General features: G+C 40.3%; 2 protein-coding genes and 1 long non-coding RNA gene across 10 annotated transcripts in view; 1 reads left to right on the top strand and 2 right to left on the bottom strand.

Moving 5' to 3' along the window:
• LARP1B (La ribonucleoprotein 1B) overlaps nt 1-4,463 on the bottom strand; it is a 127,822-nt gene extending 123,359 nt beyond the window's left edge. For all 7 annotated transcript variants that reach the window (XR_013345919.1, XM_077815205.1, XM_077815206.1 and 4 more), the window contains exon 1: nt 3,771-4,463. Coding sequence is in view for 6 of the 7 variants with exons in the window: in XM_077815205.1 (XP_077671331.1) it covers nt 3,771-4,104 (334 nt within the window). In the remaining variant the exon portion in view is untranslated. The remainder of the gene's footprint in view (nt 1-3,770) is intronic.
• Nucleotides 4,464-4,550: 87 nt separating this feature from the next.
• On the top strand, nt 4,551-13,420 carry LOC144264014 (uncharacterized). The gene is made up of 2 exons (XR_013345920.1): nt 4,551-5,086; nt 12,922-13,420. It is a non-coding gene; the product is annotated as an uncharacterized LOC144264014 (long non-coding RNA).
• Nucleotides 13,421-14,388: 968 nt separating this feature from the next.
• The window catches only part of ABHD18 (abhydrolase domain containing 18), a 48,608-nt gene continuing 37,573 nt past the window's right edge, over nt 14,389-25,423 (bottom strand). The window contains exons 5-8 of one of the 2 annotated variants that reach the window (XM_077815216.1): nt 21,818-21,919; nt 19,167-19,539; nt 17,458-17,620; nt 14,389-15,134 (exon numbers count right to left, since the gene is read on the bottom strand). In XM_077815216.1, coding sequence (XP_077671342.1) covers nt 15,083-15,134; nt 17,458-17,620; nt 19,167-19,539; nt 21,818-21,919 — 690 coding nt within the window. In that variant the 3' untranslated portion in view covers nt 14,389-15,082. Of the gene's footprint in view, nt 15,135-16,730; nt 17,621-19,166; nt 19,540-21,817; nt 21,920-25,423 lie in introns of those variants that run through there. The other variant, XM_077815217.1, reaches the window with a different exon arrangement.

Genomic DNA, 25,423 nt, shown 5'->3' with positions numbered 1-25,423 from the left:
TGGGCCAAGATGTACAAGGTAAACAAGTTGGGCCAGATCATTACTTTGACGGGAGACTGTTTTATATTTTATCAGATTGCTTATGGCTATTGTTTCGCATCTCACCCTAATTCTTAACGTCAGTGACAAATTTCAAATAAATAAGCTTGATATGGCTAATTACATTCTGCCTACAAAAAAGTTACATCAGGAGTTGCAACTGGAAAATAATTAGCTTCTGACCTAAACTGCTGTATGGTACTGCTGATTTTCATCTTACAAGGGGCTTATATTTTAATGGTGGATGAAGTGAGATTTACACATAGCAATATACAGTGGCATCCAAGGAAGTCTTTACAATTGTTTTTGCAAGTAAATGTTACTATGGTATTCCCTATATTAAGCTATACACTGGAAAAGCTGTTCCAAACCTGCAACTCAGAATGACACTAATTTGAGGGGCAGTGACATTACTCTTCACTGGGCCAGAGCAGGAATGCAGGTCAGCACTCTTGTAAATGGTTAATAAGCAGTCTAGTTAGATATGCGTTAGATTCGGTTTTGTTTAAATGGCTGACAAAATAAGTTGTGCTGAATGAAATGTATATTCCTGTTTTTTTGTCTTTTTGTCACTTAAGGTTTAGCCTAGAGGGATTCTCTATGTTTTGAATCTGATTACCCTGTAAGGTATTTACCATCCTGATTTTACAGAGGTGATTCTTTCATTTTTTCTTTAATTAAAATTCTTCTGTTAAGAACCTGATTGCTTTTTCATTATTCTTAAGATCCAAGGGTTTGGGTCTGTGTTCACCAATACAAATTGGCGAGGATTTTTATCAAGCCTTCCCCAGGAAAGGGGGTGTAGGGCTTGGGAGATTTTGGGGGGAAAGACGCTTCCAAGTGGGCTCTTTCCCAGTTATATTTGTTAGATGCTTGGTCGTGGCAGCAATAAAGTCCAGGGACAAAAGGTAAAATAGTTTGTACCTTGCGGAAGTTTTAACCTAAGCTGGTAAAAATAAGCTTAGGGCGTTTTTCATGCAGGTCCCCTCATCTGTACCCTAGAGTTCAGAGTGGGGAAGGAACCTTGACAGCATAAAAGAAAGAACAGACTAAAAGACAGAAGACAGTATGTCCAACTGTCTTCAATGAGTGCCTACAAGTTTGATCTTTAAACTTGGGTAAAGGATTCTGGTTTTGAGACCAGAGTTATTTGCTAAACAGTCCACTGTATTAGGTTCAGAAACAGCTTCTCCCTATATGTGTATTTGACCACAATGCCTATACAGTCCCCTTTTTCATCTTTTTTCACACAGCAGAAATGGAGAAAAAACTTATTTAAAACAAAACAAAACTTAAATTGCAGTTGTAAGACAACAAAAAATTGGCAGGGAGATTCAGGGACAAGTGCTGTACCTGAAATCAATCCAGTGTCAAAAATTTCAAGTTGAAACAGAGATCCTTTAATGTCAGTGATTTGCACTTGGCCTGGGATGATACTGACTAAAAACTGCTAACTTCTGAAAGCTGGTAGTTTATGTTATACAAGTTTGTAATTTCAATCCGGTTCCCCTTCTAGCAATCTGCACACAGAAATCAAAGACTCTATAGTGACTAAAGGCATGGCTACACTTGCAGATATAGAGCACTTTGAGTTAAACCAGCCTTCGTAGAGTACAGTAGGGAAAGCGCTGCAGTGAGTCCACACTGACAGCTTCAAGTGCACTGGCATGGCCACATTTGAAGCACTTGCAGCGGCACTGGAAACAGTGCATTATGGGCAGCTATCCCAGCATGCAAGGGGCTGCAACGTGCTTTTCAAATGGGGTGGGGTGGAGTGTGACAGGGAGTGTGTTGTGCGTATGTGGGGGGAGAGAGAGTGGGTTTTTGGGCAGCTGAGAGTATGTCTTGTAAATTCGGACAGCAGCACACCTCCCTCGCCTCCCCCTCTCGCACACAGCATTCCACACTAATGGCTTGCTTTGATTCAGAGCAGATAAGCAGCTGGCTGTCAGAAACGGAGCTTTCAAAGGGCATTTCTGCATTCCTACAGCTGATTCCAAACAATGACAAGAGGGCCACTTGACTTAACGGGATTATGGAACGTTTCTGGAGGCTGATCAGAGAGCAGTGAAACCAACACCTTGTTCAAACTGGCGCTGCGGCGCTCCAGCGAGGGCGCAGCGAACGTTATTCCACTCGCCGAGGTGGAGTGCCAGCGGCGCTGTAGCCGCGGAGTCAGAGCGCTCTACGTGCCTTGCCAGTGTGGTCGGGTAGTGAGCTAGCGCGCCCGGGGCTCCTTTATTGCACTGTAACTCGCAAGTGTAGCCAAGCCCTAAGACTGAAATAACTTTATCTCTGCAGACAGAGAGCCTCTACATCTTAAAGAAGTAGGCTACTGTCTGCACTATACCTGTGCTACCAATGAAAATGAATGAATGAAAAACTGTGCTACCAGTTGAAATCCCTAAAGATACCAAGTCAATTGCTTTCATTAATATTTACACTTAAAACTATTTTTTTAAAAATATTTTTTAAAACTTTAAACTTGAACTATGGATTTTATTAGGTGCTTTATCATGTAATTATGTAAAAATTATCTAAAAAAGTCAATTGGGTTAGTTACTATTTGTTAAAAAAGGGAAATGAAGTAAACACAGTACAATATTTGTCTTATTTTGCTACTGCTACATCTCAGAAATTTCTAAATCTTGCAACTAGCACTTTAAAAGCTGTAGCATAATCTATCTCCCAGCTAGTAAAGAGGAGCTACCTGAAATTCACAAGAACTATTTACTCAATATAAACAGTAGTACTGAATCTACTACCATCAGCTCCATACCCTAATTAACTTTGACAGTAACTCTTTTCTAACCGCAAAAAGAAAAGGAGTACTTGTGGCACCTCAGATACTAACAAGTTTATCTGAGCATAAGCTTAGCCGTAGCTCACGAAAGCTTATGCTCAAATAAATTTGTCAGTCTCTAAGGTGCCACAAGTACTCCTGTTCTTTTTGCAGATACAAACTAACACGGCTGCTACTCTGAAATCTTTTCTAACCAAGTAACTTTTCATTCACTTCCTTGTAACCAGAGTAAATATTGGTGTCTAGTTTAAAATCTAACAACTCCTTAAGAAACATATGGGTTACAAGGAATTATGGGTAATATACTTCCAAACTGATTTTGGAACCACTAGAATTTCTAAACAAAGAGGCTCCAGAGTTTGGGAATTTGCAAAAGAGAAACTAAAGCTTGAAGAAATTAAATATTAAATGTTTAAAACAGTCAGAACAGGATTAAATTACGGACAAAACATTTGAGTTCACTCACGCAGTCACCCACATGGTTTGAGTAAATTTGAACCCAGGAATAAAAAGACATCATGCTGTTTTAAACTTCAGTTTGGTTGTTCTCCCCAACAAACTGTAATACGACTACAAATCCTCTCTCTTAAATGCCTCCCTGCCCAGAGTAAACGGACGGGGACAGACCACACCTCTCCACGCTCATTTTCCTAATGTGTCCATGCATGTAAAATGCGAGCGTGTGAACGCGTCGACTCCTGGAAACAAATACCTTGGCCTGACATACGCCAAGGTGCTGGCGCCAGCGACGTAAGGCAACCACTGTTACGTTGTACGGCCCAGGGACAGTGTGTTTTAAACAAACAAGTTCCCAACCCGGACAGATTCAGCCAGCAGCAGCGAAACTATTTTCCCTTCGGACGCTGGGAGCGGCTCTCCCAGCTCGTCTTCCCCATCCTTGCCCAGCTCCCTTCCCCCCGTCCCACACCTGAGTCCTGCAGGACGAGCTGGGTGTCCGCTGCTGCCGGGGACGGGCTTCTGGGGACAGGCTTTCTCCTGGTCCACGGGTTTTCCTTGGGCAGGGGGGCCTCGACCACCTGCCACTGCCGTTGCTTCTCGTCCTGCCCTGGGGGATCCGCCTCTCGGCTACCGCTGCTCTCCCCGGCTTCATCCACCTCCGGCAACACCTGGCTGGGCTCCGGCAGCTCCTGTCCCGTCTCCCCCAGCTCCTGGGAGCGAGCCTGTCCCGAGCCCCCGCCCGTCTCTGGCCCCCCAACCTGCAGCTCCGGGGGCGCTACGGACACTCGGGAGGCGGCAGACATGCCAAGGGGCCGGGCCGCTGCCGGCCCCCCGGGCTCCAGCTGGGCTGAGGCGGTAGCTGCGCGGCTCAGGCGTGGTGACGGACCGCCTGCGCTGGGGAGCCGTCCTCGCCGCTCGGCGCCACCCGCCGGCCCCGTCAGGTCCCCGAGGGTGGGAGGGGATCGTTGTCAGCCTTCCCCGTCCCCGCAGCGGCCGGCGTCGCTCATTCACCGCGGATGGTTCAACTGCCACGCTCCGGTCCCCGCCCGATACCGAGCCGCAGCCAGGAACAGCCGCTGGGCGGGTCGGGCGGGGGCGTCTCTGCCGCTCCCTCCTCCCGGCCCGGCTGTTCCCTTACAGAGCTGCCGCGGCCGGCCCGGCCCCTGCCTCGCCTACGGGGGGCGGAGACAGCGGCGGGGACGAGGAGGGAGGTGAGAGCGTCAGGCAGCGTCTGTAACACCAACGCTAGGCTAGGGCGGAGCTTCCGGCCACTCTAGGGCGTTATGACCTCACAACGGCCGGCGCTGGAACCCGGCCGCGCGTGCCTCGTCCTGGGCCCGCGCGTGCTTCCGGCGCTCTAGGGCGGAGCAGCCCGTAGCGGCCCCGATGGTGTTGGGCTTGCAAGGGCCCGCCCGCCTTACAGCTGTGATAAGGTAAACAGCGGGCGGCGTTAGTGGGCTGCGCCCCGCGTCATCTTCGGGACGGGGGGGATGGCGTCCTATCCCGCCCCTTCTGAGGCGTGTTGCTGCGGTAGCTCTACGGGCGCAGCTAATGCCTGGCGAGACCCTTCACGGCAGGGCTAGAGGCGGGCCTAGCCACATGACCCCTCCGTACCCCGTGATTCCTGGAAGCGGCGCTCCCCAGAGGAGCGAGGGGGGGCCCTGCGCTCCGTCCTGAAGGCACCGAGCACTTCCTGGAATACCCAGCGCTGCACCGCGGCGCGGACACAAGGCTCGGCTCGCTCCGGGAGCAGGTCTGTTGCCCCGCTGCGGGCGCGTGGTGGTGGTAAGCTAAGCGCACTGACGCGTCCGTTTGTTACGACCTTAGACCTACCCAGTGAGACTGTGCCTACCTTAGCGCTGACAGGAGTGGGGCTAAGCTAATGGTTGCGTCTTAAGAGGCACCGAGACGCTGGGCTTTCCCCATTTAAGGCCCAACTCTGCAAAAGGATTCACAGGGGAGCGCACTCTGGCTTTTTTTGAGTCCTGCTGAAGTAGATAGAGGCTTCTGGGGTCGCCTGCATCCGCCGTCCTAGGTCTGAGAGCAGGGCCCTATTTACTTTGTCAGCACCTCACCTCCTCCGGAAGTTTTGACTAAACTTATCCAAAGACTGTACTAAAACCACGTTGGACTGATACGCAGTGAGCTGGGCAGGGCTTTAAAATTGAATCCAATTCTGATTTCAGCTTTCCTGTTTTCCATAATTTTAGTTTGAGCTTTCCACTATTTTGATGCAACAAACTATTACGGGGCTTCTTTGCAAACAGCTTGATAGTAGAAGTCTGCATCGTGTGTTATATGGTAGGTAGACAATAGGGAAGACAAGCGAGATTACATTGTATCGCAGCATTTTATCTCTGAGCCCATCCCATGACCTCTGTATTTTTCATCAGCCACAACAGCTATATAATGGACATATTCTGTACCTTTCTGTTAAGTTTTTCACTCTTTATCCTTATGTGGTGCTAGTTTAGGTTATGCCCTAATTTAAGTAACACTGCAACAGTAGCACCAGCAGGCTATTAAGCAATGAAATCACTCTAAAATCTCCATCAATTGCTTTTATAAGATGAGTCCCATCAGTCTTTTACTTTGCAATTTTAAATCGTTTCCTGTCAGTGACCCCGTGGTGAAAAACAGTAGTTGCAGGAGCGTTTTTAAATTTCTGCAATTGTTAAGACTGTTAGGTGTGACTTTTGTGCCTAGGTTAAAAAAAATGCTTTATATCTCCCTGTTAGATACTTAGGTGATTGCAGTGAGAAATTCCCACTTTTTAATTTGTCTCCAACTAAATAGTCATATTTCTTTGTGATCTTGGATGGCACCTTCAGCAGCTTGAACTATATTTTCCATTGTTTGATGGTATGAACTGATAGAGTGCGTAACACTATACAGATGTCAGTTTGAGTGCTGAAAGAACCATCCACTTTGACACTGTTTTAAGTGAATATAAAAATCACACCCATTTCCACATCAGTTATAGGCAATTCTGGTATTTAGACAAGATTAACATGAAAGGATATTTTAGTCACTTTATCAACGTACCCAAGTACATTGTGATAGTTGTTTATTAGAATTGATGTTCTGCTGGAAGCCAGTAAATATATATTTTTGCCTTGGTCTCTAGTTAAGAAATCTAATTACTAAAGTTAGATTAACCTTTGCAGAAATTGCTAACTGATGCAATTGTTACAGGCATCTGAATTAAAAATGCACGCTTTTATATTCTGCAATACAAGGATCAGTCCCAGATGCTGCAGAGGTTTCAGAGTAGCAGCCGTGTTAGTCTGTATCCGCAGAAAGAACAGGAGTACTTGTGGCACTGTCGAGACCAACAGATTTATTAGAGCATAAGCTTTTGTGGGCTACAGTCTACTGCATTGGATGCACAGAATGGAACATATAGTCAGACGATATATACACACACATACAGAGAAGGTGGAAGTTACCATACGAACTGTAAGAGGCTAATTAATTAAGATGAGCTATTAGGAGAAAAAAACTTTTGTAGTGATGATCAGGATGGCCCATTTAGACAGTTGACAAGAAAGTGTGAGGATATTTAACATAAGGAAATAAATTCAATATGTGCAATGACCCAGCCACTCCCAGTCAAACCCAAGTTAATGGTATCTAGTTTGCATATTAATTCAAGCTGAGCAGTTTCTTGTCGGAGTCTGTTTTTGAAGCTTTTCTGTTGCAGAATTGCCACCCTTAAGTCTTGAATTAATATACAGAATCTAATCTGGGATGTAGGAGTCTGAAGCATCTCAAAAGTGGAATAGAGTGGGTGCTGTAGATCAGAAATGGAGTTGATTAACAGTTTCAGGGAAATGTGAGGTGTAGAGGCCCTATCTATTAACTAGCAAGCGGAAACTGAGCTAGAGCTAATTCCCTTCCTCCCCTTCACAAGGGCGATGTGGAGATAATGAAATAAAGCCACAGACTGTTAAGGAACACCATGGTATAAAAACCGTACACAACAGGAAAGAAAGTAGGAAAATGCTTGAGAATATAATTGAAAAGTATTTTTTAGATTGTACCTCCTTAATGAAAGCAACCAACAGTATGCGCACTACTGCAATCTAAATAATATATTTAAGTTATTTCATTATGTTTTTATTTTAGAATCTCAATGTTATTTTTCTAATTTTGGTGTGTACCAGTGGGAAGTGAGAACAGAGCACCATTATAGTGGGTCATGGCAATATTACATGATAAAGTGGCACTTTTTTCATATTTCTGATAATCACTTATGCATGTGATTACATAACTAGAGAATATGTAAACCTCCTTTCCAGTTCAAGCTGACACAGAACCTGCAAATTTAAAATAAAATAGAGCCCTGGCATGATCAGTTTGTACTAACTGAAAATAATTAAGTTCTGTTTTAAAAAAAAAACACACAAAAAAGCAAAAGTGCTGGATTTAGTGGGTGGACAAAAGCCATTAAAAAGTGCTTGTAATGCTATGATAGTCTGTCAAAGTAGTTTAACAGACCAACACAATTTAAGTTTATGCACTAGTCTTTTAAAGTGATGATAGGCTGTGAGGGCAATAACCCATTTCAGTGGAATAACAGTAAGATCTTGTTAATTCAAGAAGTCACCACTACTCTGTGGTTTAAATACTGATTCTATAAGATGAATGTAAAACACAGTACAGTTTGTCTTTTATTAAAAGAATGGAATTTTTAGTTACATATCCAAATCTTGATTGAATTGTACAGAGAAAAATCCACAAAATTTGCATCTTACAGAATGATTAGACCTGTTTTATCACAGCACCTTTTAGGAAATCGCAAAAGTCTAAGGAATACAAAATGACGTTACAGATTTTTTTTTTATATTAAGTTTCCATTTTTGACATTTTACTGCAAAAAAATAGAACTGTGCACTAGCTGCTTGCATTGCAGGTAATTTTGAACCTCAACTGCTGTGCCAGAACTTTCTTTAAAAAAAAATTCAACATCGGATATAATTAGTAATTTAAACAAACATGAAAGTCAGATGCTTTTATTCCCCATGATAAATTTATACGTGATGGCTCCAGTCTACAATTTGATCTGTGCTGATGGATTCCCTGCACTTGTGTGGAGCCCCAGTGATTTCACTGTATAGAGACATGACTGTCCTAGTGGAACTAGAACACTTTTTATAGTGGGGGTGCTGAAAGCCAGCTAATGAAACTGTGTAAACCATGTATGTTCAAAAGCAAGGTGAAAAAAGCACAATTCCCGCTCACACCACACAGGTACATCACAACTCTGGGAGTCTCAGGAATTGTGAAATACTACTAGCTTACAGCACCAGCAAACTTTTCACAGTGAAAGCTGGGGGTGCAGCAGCACCTGCCATACCCATAGTTCCCATGGCTATGAACTGTCCACCCATCCAGACCGGCTTGCAGGATTGTAACTTTAACCACCAGTTAATCTTTGATCGCTAGAGTGGGAAAGTTCCATAAGTTGCTTTTAAGGAAGCAAGATCCAAACCCATTTAATCGTAAGGAAATTTTTACAAAAAAATAAGATAAATACAAAAAAAATCAGCCAACTTTGCATATAGTAACGTGTTCCATACTGTGTCAGCTCAGGACAACTGCAACTGTATTTCCCCTCAGTGGTTTAGCAAGGGCACCCACTTTTGGCTTCCAGCTACCCAGTTGTTGCCTCTCTTGGGTGGAGTCACATGTCCTCCTTTTCTGACAAGAGTATTTCCAGGCTGCACAGTTTACTGCCTTTACAGTGTATTTCCCAGCACAGACAGATTGCCGAAGACCACCTGCTTGCATTCTCTTCAGAGACTGATAGTGATTGTCAACCGTTGTTTAAGTTACCATGCAGCACTTCCTACACAAGCCTACTTTATTCTTAAGGTAAAAGAGCATTACAGAGAAAACATAAAAACAAAACAATAAAAACCTACACACATGCTAATAAGCTTACCAGAATTAACCCCAACCTTAAAATGCATTCTGGCAGCCTCCATCCTTCCAACCCTACCCTCAGGATGGGGGCCCTCCATGGAGCAGGGTTTCTGCTGGATCAAGTAGAAGGCAATGAGCCAGTTTAAAGCTGGGCTTTTTATCCAAAAATCTTTTGTCTAGTGATCCTTAGTGAATCAGTTTGAACTAGCATATGGATATCTTTCTAAGTGGGTGGCTTCTCTGGCGATGTTACAATCTGAGTGAATTTGCCTACTCAGTTCTTGCTGTTCTCCTATTTACCCTTCTTACAGAAATATATACAATTCCACAACACATACACAAATTTGCATTTTTAATACAATGAGCTCTAAAGATGGTAAAATTAATTCAGTAAGGTTTAACTTAGTTCAATACATTTCATTTAGGCTTGTCAAAGTTCCTTCCCCACTCTGAACTCTAGGGTAGAGATGTGGGGACCTGCATGAAAACCCCCTCAGCTTATTTTTACCAGCCTAGGTTAAAACTTCCCCAAGGTACAAACTATGTTCCTTTTTCCCTTGGACTTTATTGCTGCCACCACCAAGCGTCTAACAGATATATAACAGGAAAAGAGCCCGCTTGGAAACGTCTTTCCCCCCAAAATCCTCCCCAAACCTTACACCCCCTTTCCTGGGGAAGGCTTGATAAAAATCCTCACCAATTTGCATAGGTGAACAGATCCAAAACCTTGGATCCTAAGAACAATGAAAAGCAATCAGGTTCTTAAAAGAAGAATTTTAATAGAAGAAAAAGTAAAAGAATCACTTCTGTAAAACCAGGATGGTAAATACCTTACAGGGTAATCAGATTCAAAACATAGAGAATCCCTCTAGGCAAAACGTTAAGTTACAAAAAGACAAAAACAGGAATACACATTCCATTCAGCACAACTTATTTTATCAGCCATTTAAACAAAACAGAATCTAACGCATATCTAGCTAGATTACTTACTAAGTTCTAAGACTCTATTCCTGTTCTGTTCCCGGCAAAAGCATCCCATAGACAGAGAGAACCTTCCCCCCCACCCCCCAGCTTTGAAAGTATCTTGTCTCCTCATTGGTCATTTTGGACAGGTGCCAGCAAGGTTATCCTAGCTTCTTAACCCTTTACAGGTGAAAGGGTTTTTCCTCTGGCCAGGAGGGATTTTAAAGGTGTTTACCCTTCCCTTTATATTTATGACAAGGCTACTACAGGAAATTGTCAGTCTGTCACACATACTTCTAAAATAAAGTAATGGTTATGGTTTAGGGCAAGCTGTACCTTTAACCTCTCTGTCTCTCTATGGACACTCCTTTCTAGTGACAGGTCGCTCAGGTACTACTCTCAGGGTGGACTTCTACAACTGACCCCCAACTTTTAGTCTGTGTCAGCAGGTTACAGTACCCCCATTTACAAACCAGGCCCTCAGCAGGTGCCCTGCCAGAGAATTTCCTGTAGAAGCCTAAGACCAGTATAAAAATGCAAGTGAGAGAACAGCTTGTTCAAAACAAAGTTGAATTTATCTAAAGGAACATTAGAGAAGAGTTAAACAAAAGGCTTATTGTGTATTATTTTACCTAAACCTCATCCCTTTCTTGCAAGTGTAGATAGGCTCCCATTGTCCCAGCACACTTCACTAGTCCCAATACGGGGGAGCGAGCACTCCTGTAGCCACTGACTCTCAGTCGTGTTTCCCCCTCCCCGTGTTTACTGTCTTAACCATTTCAAAGTCCTTTTGTCCTGCAACACGAGAACATGGTAAATCTGCTTTTATTCACCTCTCCAGGAGGATCAGAGGTAGACTTTCAGTACTGGGTTCCCTGTATTGTCCATTTTATCACTGGCAAATGAATTGCCTGTTTCCATGGGTACATGTGGAGAGCTTCAGCTGGAACTAACCCTTTGTGTTTCACAGATCAAGCCAAATCACAATACTCAGATATGCACACAATATTAATAAAAATACAGATCTCCCAATTTTTTCATAGTAGAGAGAAAAAAGGGTTGAGGTAATATTTTATTGGACAATCTGTCATTTTTCATTGACCAATATTTCACAGTAGCATTTGCAGTTGTATGTTCCAAATGGTGTGTCTTCTAACGCACCCCCATGACAAGGATTACCGTGGGGGCTGGATAAAGCAGTACATGAAAGAAACATCAGAAGGATGTGGTAGTTATACAGAATGCTGTTTCTCAGATATAGCAAAGCAAACAATCCTCACTGGAGGACTACATGAAATTTTAAATTCACAGTTATCAGAGCTCAGAAGTTTCTGCACACTGTTTGCAACACTTTACTCAGATAGCTCAAACGAATAATTCTGATTAAATGGTCTTAAAATCAGTTGCTTCCAAATTAGTCTAGTAAGCTACTAAAAAGAGATTAAAGTTGAAACCTCAATCATAACTATATCTTGATTAGTTTCTACTTCTGCACAGTTTATTTTCTGTATTAAGTGGTATCTGCAAAAAATAATATAAAAACAATATCTGTATCTCAGTGTATTTATTGTCTGAACTATATTTTCTGAATCAGGATAGTTACTTTTTCTTTACATTATAATACAGTACTGTTAGGAGAAGAAATATGGAATGAGAACGCAATGAAGTCTTAAGATTATGTTGTCATGAAAGACATGCCTAGCTCCTTTGAAGGGTTTTACAGGAAAATGATCAATGACAGTTTATGACAAAATTAAAATATTGAGAGTTTAACAGCTCACTTGCTACTCAGCTTTAGAGCAGAAGCCTAGCCTCTAAGCATTATGTCTACACAGTAAATAGAAGTGGGATATGCTACCTTTAGTCTAGCTAGCACAAATAACAATTAGAGTGAAGATGTGGTGGCACAGATTTCAGCATGGGCTAACAACCTAAGTATGTACCCAGGGTCCCCAGTGGGCATGTACTTGGACAGATGGCAGCCTGAGCTTCAGCTCAGGCTAACTCTTCACTACTACTGTTACCCATGCTAGGTAGCTTGAAGCTAGCATGGGTATGCCTGCCGGTGCTACAATCACACCTTCACTTGCAGTATAGGCATATAGTATCTTTTGTTCTCATTGAATTGTTATATTAGAATTACATATTAGGTTAAGACTCATAAATAATTTGTTACTAACACTTAACTATGCAAATTGGAAAATTGACATCTACAAAAAGGCTAAAACATATTTAAACAGCAAAGCCTAATTTAATAATCTCCACATACCAAACAAACAGGTTACCTCAGCCAGTCCTCAGACGTAAGACTGGCATACAAACATCTTATTATAAATCTTTGTTTCTAACCTAAGAAAAATAGCAAATACTTCTTCTTGGCACTCACTCTGATATTCATTTGGCAACATTGTTCACTGTTATGAATCAAGTATGGTAATTGGCTCTTGTTAAGAGTCAGTACCACCACTACTTATTCCAATATTCCTGCCTCTACAAAGAGAATATTTATTAAAACAAGTTTGCTTAACACACTAAACCTTTTTTGAGAGTAAAATCTTACTAGTGCAACCGTCTGATGCCTTGGGATGCCAATTTTTCATTAGATCTGTAATTCCTAGTATTGAGCTCTCTAGAAATAATTACAGTACTTTAGCAGGTTATAGTTTGTAGTCTAGAAACCAGTTAATTTAAGACACCCATCAAGTTTTTGTCTTTGCTCTCTGTTCCAGGCACTCAAGCCTTTCCCCTGCTACAGATTTCCCCCCTTTACAGCTGCAAGAGGAACATGGCATAAATACAGTAATTAATGTACAGAAACAAACAGGTTCAGAATGTGGCCATCTGTCTGGATTTTGACAATTCTTAGCTAGTTTTTAAACAACTTTCTTTCGTAAGATATCCTAGTTAACAAAAGCAAAGAACAAGATGTGTATCAGGTAATTTGTATGCATTTTAGTCCCATACTCACATCTTTAATTTAAAAATTAATCTTACATGTATTTGCTTTTCAAGACTTGCATTTTCTAAATTATAAACATTCAGTATTTTAATATCACAGATGTTTTAGTCACTGGATGAAGCTTATCACTTTCTCACAATGTTAAACATTTTCTATCAAACACTGCATCAAGGAAACAAATTCCATTTTAAACATTTCAATTAAAAGAAAAGTACTATGGCAAAGTTCCAGTACATTTGGATCTTGAAATAAATTTAATTATGAAAAATGTATGTGTTTCAGTTTTTCCTGGCCCTGTTATCCAGTTTACAGATAGACATATCTGGTCCCATTTACAATCCTCATTTGCAAGATTATTTTTTCAAGAGTGTGTTTGTACAAGCAAAATTTTATTTGCTCCATATCCTTTATATGTAAAGTAGAAATTTCAGCATTTAAACTTAATGAGGTAAAATGCTCTATTTGAAAGGTGAAAGGCACATATCCAGTACTATTACACTGAACTGAAAAAACAAGATTTGTAATTCCCAGTCATCTGCTATATCAAAACAATGCTAAAAAAAAAAAATGCTTCAACTGTAGCTTCCTCCTCCCCCAACCTATTACTTTTAAAGAGTACTGCCAAAAGTATTTAATGGGTAACTACTTTTAAACTACAGATGTGTTACTAGTTTACTAAATGAAGTTTCATGTCTTGTATGAGAATACAAATTCTGTTAATTCTTTAAACATGCTCAGAATCCTAAATATTTTACTTTCTTCCAATTAAAAACTTTTATTGTTGTAAAATTAGGAGAGAGTGATCTAAACTGCCATCTTCTGTAATATAGTCTGTATAACTTTAACAGTAAAAAGAAAGGTATGTTTGTAGCCATGTGCTGATTACACTTTAAAAAAAGGACTGTCCACGTATCTAAAACATCGGTGGTCTTAATTCTACAGCAGAATATAAGGTGCTTTAAACAATACATAGAATCAGTCTTTGTGCTATCATATTCTGCATTAAGATTACTCCCAAGAAGCTATTTTCAGTTAAAGCAATTCTATTATAAAATGTTGATAGGACCAGACTTCTACATTGTCCAATTATACAATATGTAAAAATCAGTTACTGGGTGCTCTGTTTTCAGTTACTCTTTTTTCAGCTGTGAACATCTATGCAGTTACTGTGAATGATCTATGTGCTGTTTTTTTAATAAAAAAACTACTTTCGTAATAGAAAAAACTTTCAAACATGTCAATAAAATATGCCTTTATTTACTTTTTTCCTAGATAACGCTTTTTTGAGAGAGACTTTTCTATTCCCATTGCTGTTCATTTTCTCTTATTTATTCCTGCAGTTTTAAGTCACAACGGTGAATTTGGGACAATCACAAACAATGGCAATGAAACACATGACGTTGGGCTTAAAGGAGGAGCCCTTTTTAAAAACAAATCTTTAGCAACAGCACAGGAAAAAGCAGGCAAAACAGTGTGGGCAGGAAAAAAAAATTGGTAACAGGAAAAAATAGCAATGCATTAAATACAGAAGTATTAAAATCCTAAAGGATAGATTTGAACAGTTCTATTGGAGTTATATTGGTCTCTTTACAGCTGATATGCAAACTAATCAGAACAGAATGTCATACGTGAAGTGATAAAATAATAGACAATATGAAGTACATAGAATCCCTCATACATTAACCAATGTTGCCAAAATTTTCATGGTTCAAATTAATGCAGATATGTCTTAGATGGGCATTTGGTTGAACTGAAACTACTATTATTAATGCTTTGCCAATATTGATAATTGCTGGGTATGACATTCAGTGTTGGTGTCCATCCATTCAGGATTGGTGTAATAGGCTGGCTTTCCAAAGCATGCCAATATACAATTCCAGATACGGAAAGCTCACACAAGACCACATTGAGTAAATTAATAATGAAGACCATTAAGCAGCATATTTTTGGAGAAAGCGCTCAAATGCATCATAAATGGCTTGCCTAAAAGAGAGAATATGGAGAGAAAGAATTACAGGCTACTAGTATAATTTGGGAACGGGTAGATGCAGGCTGCTTATTTTTTTTCCTTTGTAAAAATAGGGCCTTAGAAGTGCTTGGTACACCTGAAGAGGGCCAGAGCTCTTAATTTTCCTGATCCATCACCGTTATGCCAGTCCAACCCCAAGATCTAATCTGCACCAGCTGCCAAAAGTCCCAAGGACCCCCTACAACAACTGGGAATCAGCCTGGCATAGGGAGCCAAGCCAGACCCCCCCATGGCAGGAGAATGTGGTGTGGTAGTTTCTAGGACATCTAAAGGATCCCCCCATACACAGGACAAGATTTTCCAAGAACTGGATTTAGGGCTTCTTTGCACCAGTACAAAGCACTTGAAATGAGGCACAGGTTCAAAGCCCTCAATCTTTTTATTTTTGGAAGGTTAACATTTACTTGTTAGGGGGCTGAATGACTCAAGGGGGATTAATAATGGTATAATGCACATTTCAAGGATACTGGTTCAAATGCAGCAAAGGTCAGTAAGTGTCAGAATCCTCACCAAGAGCTGTTCAGTTAACTATGTGAAATAAGCAAGTGGTCTAAAACCAAAATGCACAGGGTTCCACATTAGTAAAACTGTTAACAAATGGCAATCTGATTAGCCAAGGATTAAATATGTAAATAGGCTTAACTCAAAAGTTTACGTCAGGCAAAAATAACATTTTAAACAACAAGAGTTCCTAAAGCTTCCCAGATGTGAGGAATTTCACTTGGTCAGCTAGAAATACAAGATATTTGTGTAAAATCTGAATTCCTCAAAAGCAAAGGAGTTGGTAAACAAATATTAATAAGGCCCTACATTGCAATTGCTTGAAGTAGGGGAACTGGAACATCTCAAAGAGAAATCAGGGAAGTGGTCCACAAGTCTGAGACAAACACTATGAGAGAGATGTGCTGGGTGAGAATCTCTTTTATTGGATCAACTTCTGTTGGTGAACGAGAAGCTTTTGAGCTTTTATTAATGTCTGTGTAAGCTTGTCTCTTTCACCAACAGAAGTTGATCCAATGTCTTTCTACTATCCTGGGACCAACATGGCTACAACACTGTTAACAAACAAGATGACTTATTTAACACACTCAGTAAAGGAATAAATCACACATTGAACAAAAGGAAGCCAGAGAAAGGAGGAAACATTTTTCACAAGAGGGCTATCCACAAATATCCAATCAACCTTCCCAAAACTTAGAAAGATTTAATTGACAATGTAAGCACTGCAAAAAGGAGAGGGGGGCAGCAACATTGAAGGCTCTAATACGGAGGGGAATACCTTTAAATTCATATACAGAATGCCAGTCGTTCGAAACAATTATATATGTACTGCGAGTATAGAGTCTAATGCTCTCCAGTGTCACATTTCAGAAATTATTTAGACTGATGGGAACAATGCTCCAGACCATCTGATCTCATGTGATTAAACCAAAGATGATATTAGGAGAGAATTGTGTCCACATGCCATGCTTTAAAAAGAAATAAACAGTGTTCTTCATCTCTAATTTCGTTCTAGGAATTCTTCCCTCTTCCCCCCGCCCCCCCACATCACTTCCCCAGCTCTCTGTGGACTCCAATCCAGCAAAACATTTATGTGAGCTGTCGATGCTTAAAGCTAAGCACATGCTTTGTTGAATCAGGGCCTTTTGTACTCAACTCTCTCTCAAGAAATTCTGATCACACAAAGATCTCTCTCCTGTATTTTCTATTTATTGCGACATCTTTCAAAAACTGTGATAATTTTACACAGATATTGATCGTGAACCTTGGTATGTTGATCTTTTCCTTTTTTGTTTGAACTTTTTGTTCAAATGGGCTATCCAGTCCTCATTAATCCCTGCATCTCCAGGGAATTATTAGTATGTCAGGAGTGTTATATTATTGTAACTTATTAAGATTTAAGAATTGTATTTATATAAACAACATTTCAGAAGGTTGAGATGCAATGTCAAGTCTGGAGTTACAGCAACATATTACTGGTCTGACAGGTAAGTTAATATTTTAAATTTGGACTTCACCTACTTTTCATTCTAACAGACAACACTTGCAAAAATAAATGTAGGGCAATTGTTGCCTACTGAACATACATTCACTGGCTAGGAAATAAATTATAGTGTTCAATGAATGAGTGAACTTGTATTACTCATCATTCAGTCGTATTTTGTTTTTTAAAAAGAAGAATGACATGCCAATGTAGAAAACTAATTCCCTCAAAAATGTGGTACTAGGGAAAGATCACCCATATTTTTGCTTCCCTGTTTATACTTAACTTCTCACCTGAAGAGTCCTTGTTTGAAGAGGTAGGCACTGATATGACCTCCACCCAGATACCTGATTTCACATCCTGGCCAGATATCTTGAAGGCTGCGCACTCCAGTTCGTGGAACATACGCATCCTCCTTGGCTTGAACAACTATGATTAGACTTGGGTCAACTGGAACTGAGCAGAAAAAAGAAAAAGCTGATTTTTTCCCGTAAACGCTCACTTTTTCTGGTTAAACTGTTTTCTACTCCCAAATCAGCATTCCTCAGTAACTTATGAGGCTACTGTAATGTGGCTAGTAGGAAAATCCCTCATGAGTTGGGAGGCATCTCTTGTTTTCATTGGCAAGTCTCCGTAATGATCAACATACACTTTGAGCTCTCTGCATGGAAAATGATGAAAAACTCTTGAAATGGAAGCTTAGGTCTCCAGCCATCCTTGGACATAGTGTATTAAGATCAATGGAGCAGATATTCCATAGTGTAGTTGCAAAATAAAAGTTATATTACATAACTAGATTTTGATCCTTGGCACTAGATCTCTGCGGGGGGTGTCAGTGAATAAAATTTTATTTCTCCTCTACCTTCTGTGTTCATTAAAAGATGGTAAAAAAGTTAGACGAGTTTTTTTGAACTCTCATAAACCTCTCTTTTTGGGGTACTGCAAGCCAGGATTTCATTATCCAAGGAATATCAAATTTTGCAAAACAGCTTAATGTCAGACAGACATAGCCTACCACTATGAGCTCAATTTGGGGGGGGGAGGGGGAGAGGAGGTAGAGGGGGTCTTTGCTTTGAGATGAGAGGTGAGGGCAAAAATCAACTTTATAATGTAATTCAGCAGCAATTTCAATTATGGATAACTTCCATAGGCCCAGTGCTAATCAGGGGTGCAGGAATAATTTGTATAGTGGGGGTGCTAAGAGCTATTGAACCAAAGTGTAAGCCCTGTATACAATGGAAACCACTTAAAGACAGGGGGTGCAACAGCACCCCTATAACCCCTAGTTCCAGCACCTATGGTTCTCATTATGGAGTAATCTGATGACAAACTGAGGGAATAAGGCAATATTCAGCACAGCCACCTCTTGACCTCTGAAGACAACCTGTGGTTTGTAACAGTGGTAAACAGTGATATGCTACAAATATTTGAAAATGGGCGCCTAGAAAAATCCAGACATCCCTTTAAATATGTAATAAATCACATATCATGGGTGTGCATGATTACATAGGGAAATAGAGGATTAGGAAATATGTTTTCCCCCTTTAAAAAGAGCCCCAGCAATACCTGAAGCAGACGAGCTCATGTTATGGGCACCTGCTAGATGTAATCACACTTTGTGTAATATACTAACATACTTAAAAGAAAAACAAAACAAATAAACACAAGTTGAAACCGGACTTAGAGACTTGGTGGAGCTCCTGAAGCATCCCTCTATGCATATCTCTAGACTGACATAGCTAAGCAAGTGTTTTGAACCACCAGGGTATTTGTCAAAAAAGAGGTTCCTCTGAAACTAGATGATCCATGTCAGATATAAGTCTGATATACATATTTTTAAAAGACAACGGCGTTATATGTCCATTCTGTAAAGACAGCCATGACACACTTTCTAATTCAATATACAAGCTTTCTGAGAAAACAGTATGAATACAAAATTATTGCACAAATAAAGTTTATTCTAGACAAATATCCCAATCTCCACATTAAAATAAATAAGTACCTGAGAAATTAGCTACATGGGTACATTCATCCATAACTCCTTTCATGAACCTTAGTGATTCTCTCTGTAAAGCGTCCCTTTTCCTCTCTTCACTTATCAGGTGCTTCTGTAGGCTGGTGAAGTTCTTATTGCTGCTGGTTGAAAATGTTTGATTTGTACACTGCATTGTAGGAGCATCTTGCAGTAAGTGTTTTTCTGATGAGGCACTTAGAGTACTTTTACTAGTGCTAAGGCAGTGAATGGCTTCTGTAGATAGAATTTTGCTTGTGGTATCCAGATTCAACATTCTGGAAGTCAGAGCTAGGTTGTTCAGACTGTCCACACTGTTGGGAGAATTTTTAACAAAGTCTTGTCCCATCTTGAAAGAGTCTGTCTAAATAGAAATACAGGCCTTTTATTAAGGGTTTTTCACATTTTTTTGGTCAACCTGATTAAAAAAGGGTGAGTGAATTCAGTGCTCATGACAGAGCAAAAGCTCTTGCATGAGCCAGACACAGTGCTAGGTGCACAGGCAAAGTCCAAACTTTGGCATACAGCTTGGTCAATGATCTACATCCTGACCCTTATCACCACCTTATATCCTAGTTTTGGGCCTGTCCTAAGCAGACCATCATGGAGCAATAAGTACTCAAATATGGTGGTGGCTCCTCTGATGCAGATGTTTGTCCATTATGGAAATGGAACTAAAACACAGAGTACCATGTCAGATGCAAATTACTTTTGGTTATTACTGAACTTATCTAGAATCAAACAAGTAATTAAAAAAGGAGTACCCTTATTCTGTTAAGAATCCTGTGAACCATTCAATCCCATCACAAGTTGTGTTAACTGTTTTTTGACGAGTAAAGCAAGCATATATTAGGAAACATTATACATGACACTACCTGAAAATTTCTTTGTAACTTCTCTAATTTTTTCCAATTTTGTTTCTTCTATTAAGCTTTCCCTCATATTTATGAGCATATTACAATGTTGCAGATATTACTAGAGCAGAGCTGTATCTGGACATCTGATTTATAATTCTGTATTATGCTTCCACGTTTATGTTATTTCTGTATAAAAACACTGTACTTCAGTTTCTGGGAAAAGAACTCAAGTGGTCCGCTTTCAGAAATGTTATTCTACAAAATAGCATTGAATTTGCTAGGAAGAAGAGACTGAAAAATTAATACTAATAGTTATTTATTCAAAGACTAGAAGAAAGTCAGATACCAGTAGACAACTTATTGACCATAACTGTTGAGGCTGGGGAGAAAGCAGACATCCAAATTTCCTTTGGGAAAAGGCTATAGTCAGAGCTTGAAAAATCCATTTGCCCGTGGATACTACGAAGTTATCCTCAAATCTGAGTTTAGTGTACATTGATAGTTTGTCAGCAAACAGCCAGCTGACAGTTCCTCTGCTGCTGTCAATACCTTAGCACTGCTGTGGTGTTGCCAGAAGAACAAGCAGAGGTCAAAGCAAGGCACCAAAGCAGTTGTGCCTCAGTTCTGAAGCAGGTACCAAAGCACTAAGAAAAGCAAACAAAGTGCAGAGCAAAGGTCTAAAACTAAGTGTCCTCACTATACCAGATATGGTTAGAAGACAAAGGGCACCCAACAATTTTTTGTTGGGATCTAGTGAAGAGCTGAAGTGATTGCCATTGAACAGTCTCCTACGCACAGCTCCGTTGTTGACAATGGGTCAGGAAAGAACTAAAACATACACAGGGCAGCATTTTGGTAAAGGACAATGAGACAACCTAAAACTTCCTGGGTTATATTTTTACCCCATTGCCATTGTCATCAGGGTAGAAACCCTGCAAAACCAAAGGAGTTCTACCAATCCTACTCTAATCAGAACCAGAACGGAGAAACCTGCACAAATGGTATCTTTAGAGAATAAGGTTAGATTACTAAAACACTACAAAATTGCAATTGCAGCGCATTAAAAAGCAGTCCATAACAGTGTTCATATAGGAATAATTTTACCACACTACACCTTCACAAAAGATATTTTCTTCTTAGGGTAAAGAATAATTATTTCCTAATAAATCATATACTCACAGCTGGTTATGTCTTCTTTCATTGCTGAAGTATGTATAAAAATTTCAACAAAAGAATAAGCAAGGAAACTGATTCAACAGTAAGTCACTTCTTTATTTGGCACTTCAATACACTATTCCAAACTATATGGCTAATTTTCTGGGATTTGGGAATTTGGTTTTCAGTGCTTTGATTTCCCACCCCTACAAAAACCAGCGTTTCAAAGAACATTCTGAAAGTTCTTAATTTTTTAAACCTTCCGGCACTCAAGAATTTTTTTTTTGTTAGACATGGAGATACGATAAATTAAATAGATGTACTTTATGTACCTTTATTTTGAGAACTAAAGTAAACTGGTGTCTGTAATAGCTGGTCATGAACAGTAATCTGAAGAGAGTTCAACACTTATAAAAATGCATTATATGACAATAGGAGGTATTAATCTTTGCTTATTTAAAGGTTATTTCTGCATCAAATATTTGTTAAATTAAATAAAAAAAGTAAGAAACCATTAATGTTAATGAATGTCTGCTGAAATTATCTAGACATGACATTATGTATTCGATCAGATTTTGTATGTAAACTATATTTTACATAAAGCTAATAGGGAAAACAAACTGTACTTACTCCACAATATTCAAGCATTTGAATGATTTCTTCTTCATAAACAGTTTGTGTATAGTACTGTTTCTCTAGCTCTCTCCAGTTCACTGCTTTGCTTAACACACCCTGAAATTACAGTGCAAATAAGAATTCCCAGAATTAAAAAAAAAAAAAAAAATCCAAAGAATGTATTCTGAAGTGATCATCGAAGTCCAAGGCAGTACAACTAACGAAAGATGTAGAAAATAGCTAAATCTGTATATGTTAAAGTTAAGATTCCCAAACTTTATTCTGGCCAGTGTTGACTTAGAAGCTGTAACAAATTCCACAGGACACATCAGACAAGAATATCCATAACCATATTTCTTGTCTGAAAACTACGTTTTTCATTACAAAAACATACCTCCCCCCCAACCTCCATCCCTCACCTGTACATTAATCAGACCACTCTACAATAAGCAGGTGTGTAAAAAAGTATTAAAGTCCTTGCCATAGAGCGCTTATAATCAAAAGAGACATGGGTGTAATACAGAACTCTGAGTGGTGTAGGGCTACTATACCAGGAAGAATCATATTTACCTAACAGTAACAGTGATTCTTTGAGATGTGTTGTCCATATTCATTCATATTGTTACATACATCTATACATTCAATTGTTGGTGCACATGTGCCCGAGGCATTCAAGTTCAGATTATTTTGGCCAGCAGAATCTGTTGGGACTGTGACTGCACCCTCAATATCCTCGTCCTTCCGAGCTAAGGGTGTCCCCACCATCTCTCAATTCCTTCACCACTACAGAAACCAGGTATTACAGAATTCCATAACAGTGGAGGAGGGAAGGATGTGTAACCCTCAAAGGTGAGAGTCTCTTATAGCACAACTTAATGCATATGGAAATAAAATGAGAAAGCCCCTGCACGGATAGTAGTTTATAAAGAGAGGTCAGACTAATAACCTAGGCTTAGACCTATCAAGTTGGAAGCAAAGTACCCTAAGTATGTCTAAGATTTGAAGTTTAGCTTCCCCTTTGTTGGAATGTGGCTTCGGAAAAGAGACAGGCAGAGGTATTACTTTGATAAGATGGAAGTCAGATGCTATGTTCGTCAAGAACTTTGGGTGAGACCCCTTGCTTATTCATATAAACATTGCTGTGGTATTGTTCATCATGATCTGAATAAACTCTTAAGAATTTGGAGGAATACTGTGCACACTCGATAAATGGCGCTTAGCAGTAAGGGTACATCTGCACAGTAGCTGGGAGGTGAGATTCCCAACTCGAGTAGACACGCATGCACTAGCTCTGCTTGAGCTAGCGCCTAAAAATAGTAGTGTGACTGCAATAGCACAGGCAATGTCTTCAGCTAGCCACCTGAGTATGTATCCAGGAGGTTGGCTTGGATTGTAGTTGGGTGGTTATTTTTAGGAGCAGAGCTAGTGCAGATGTCTATCCAAGCTGGGAATTACATATCTCAGCTGCTGTGTAGATGTACCCACAAGCCTAATGTTTGAAGATTGTCTAAGTAGGCTCTTCACCCAATAAGCATCTGTCAAAGTTTCTAATGGCAATGGTGGAGAGAAGGGCACTCCCTTACAAACTTGTACAAGGTCCTTCCACCAAATTCATGACAAGACTTCTGGGAGGACCTGTACCCTCACATATAGGTGATATCTGTTGGGTTGATATACAGACTTTAGCCACTCTTCACCAAATGTGAAGTCAGGCATACTGAGTTACGTCTAAGCAGGTCACCGTGTATCCTAGAAGTCTGAGGTAAATTTCACAGATATCAGAGAATGAACTTGTAGGTGGTTAACAAGATCTGCTATGGCTTGCAATCCTTCTGGGGCAGATGGGCCATTGCTGTAGTGGAATCCAGAACTGCCCCTATAAATTCTATTTTTCAAATAGGAACTAGCACTGATTTCTCTTCAATTACCTTGAGCCCTAGAGAAGTAAAAAGTTGTAGAATATGCAGCAGAGCTGACTGAAAAAACAAATTTTATTTCTGTGAAAATTTGAGTTTTCAGAAATATTTTTCATCCCAAAATGGAATGAAAACCAAAAGTGCAAATTATGAAAAATGGAAATCCTGCAATACTGTGTTTCAGAAGCAATAAAGTGTGGTATTTCCCAAAGTGTGCTCCCCTTGATCCCCAGTTGCCAACCTGGTAGGCTGCCACAGAGCCAAAGACCCTGGAAGACCTGACAGCCGCTGACTGAAACTAAAATGATGGTCAGTTTCACAGCTGCACAACACTGAATAGCAGCATGAATCTGACAAGACTCTTATTAGCTTGACAACAAAAGTCTAGTAAATTTCACGACTGCTATTCAGTGACAGGCAGATCAATCTGACAAAAAAATGTTAATTCCAGTCCCAGTCCAGTTTCCAAAGTTCCCAATTTCCTGGCAGCCAGCACTTCTGGGAATCCTGGGAGCCCAGGGCCCTTCTCAGCCATCTTAGAGGGATGAAGGGGAGCCAGGAAGCCCTGGAAGTGCTGGCCCTGTCTGTAGTCTATGAGAAGGTCATTAAAATTGAAACTTTTGCTGGAATGGTTCAATTGACAAGTCTGCACATTCCAAAGAAAAACGTTTCATCAGAATTTTCCAGACCACTTCTTGTCTGCTGTGTGAAATTGGTCACCTATTGTAGAGCATTCACATGAATGAGCCAATCATCTAAGTATGGGTAACTCTGAACTCCTTGTCTTCTCAGGTAAACTGCCACTACTTCTACACATTTTATAAATACCCATGGTATTGTCAACAGATCAAATGGCAGGATTCTGCATTGCTAGTGGGAATAGTCCATCTGGAACCTTCAGTATCTCCTGTAGGCAGGATGGACTGCCTTATGAAAATAAGTGTCTGAGTTCAAGAGTTGAATGCCAATCCTTTGAATCTATGGTTGGAATTGCTGAGGCCAGAGTTACCAACCTGATCTTCAACCTGCACGTAAAGGTGTTCAGCTGCCTCAGAAGTCCAGAATAGAGTGCCCGCCTGCTCCCTTTTTCTTAGAAATTATAAAATAATGGGAATAAACGCCCCTTGCATATATTCTTAAGGCACATCTTCCACTGCTCCAAGATTCAGAAGTGACTGAACTTCTTAAAGTAGCATAGTCATGAGCAGGGTACCGGAGAAAATGCTAGGGAAATTGGATAGAGAGGGTTTGGGATTGGATGGAGTATCTAATCTCTACAGTTTTTAGGGCCCAGAGGTCTGTGGTAATGGTGTATCAGGCCCCACAAAAATCAAATTAACATTTCCAAAAGGAGGATGGATGTGTGTGCGCGCGCGGGGAGGACGAGGGGAATGGAAGAGGGAAAGAAAGAGATCCAATATAGGTTACACTTTTCTCCTCACGGAGAAGTCATATTTGCTGCCTTGATGAAGACAGAGCCTGGTAAGAAAAATGTAGTAGGGGTAGAAGAGTCTCTCCTTCGGGACTGCTGGCATTTTGGGGGAAGTTCAGACTGTCTATAATGTGCATAATAGGACTGACTTTGTCAGGATTAACATCTAAATTGCTTTCTTTTTCATGCAAGAGCACTAGAGATCTCAGCATCGCTCAAGAGTCCTTTTGAGAATGAAAAGGCTCATTAGTATTTGCACTGAAGAGTTTGCAC

The sequence above is a fragment of the Eretmochelys imbricata genome, chromosome 4 (genome assembly GCF_965152235.1).
Source record: "Eretmochelys imbricata isolate rEreImb1 chromosome 4, rEreImb1.hap1, whole genome shotgun sequence".
Classification (NCBI taxonomy): domain Eukaryota; kingdom Metazoa; phylum Chordata; order Testudines; family Cheloniidae; genus Eretmochelys; species Eretmochelys imbricata.
This window is presented reverse-complemented; position numbering and strand designations above follow the sequence as displayed.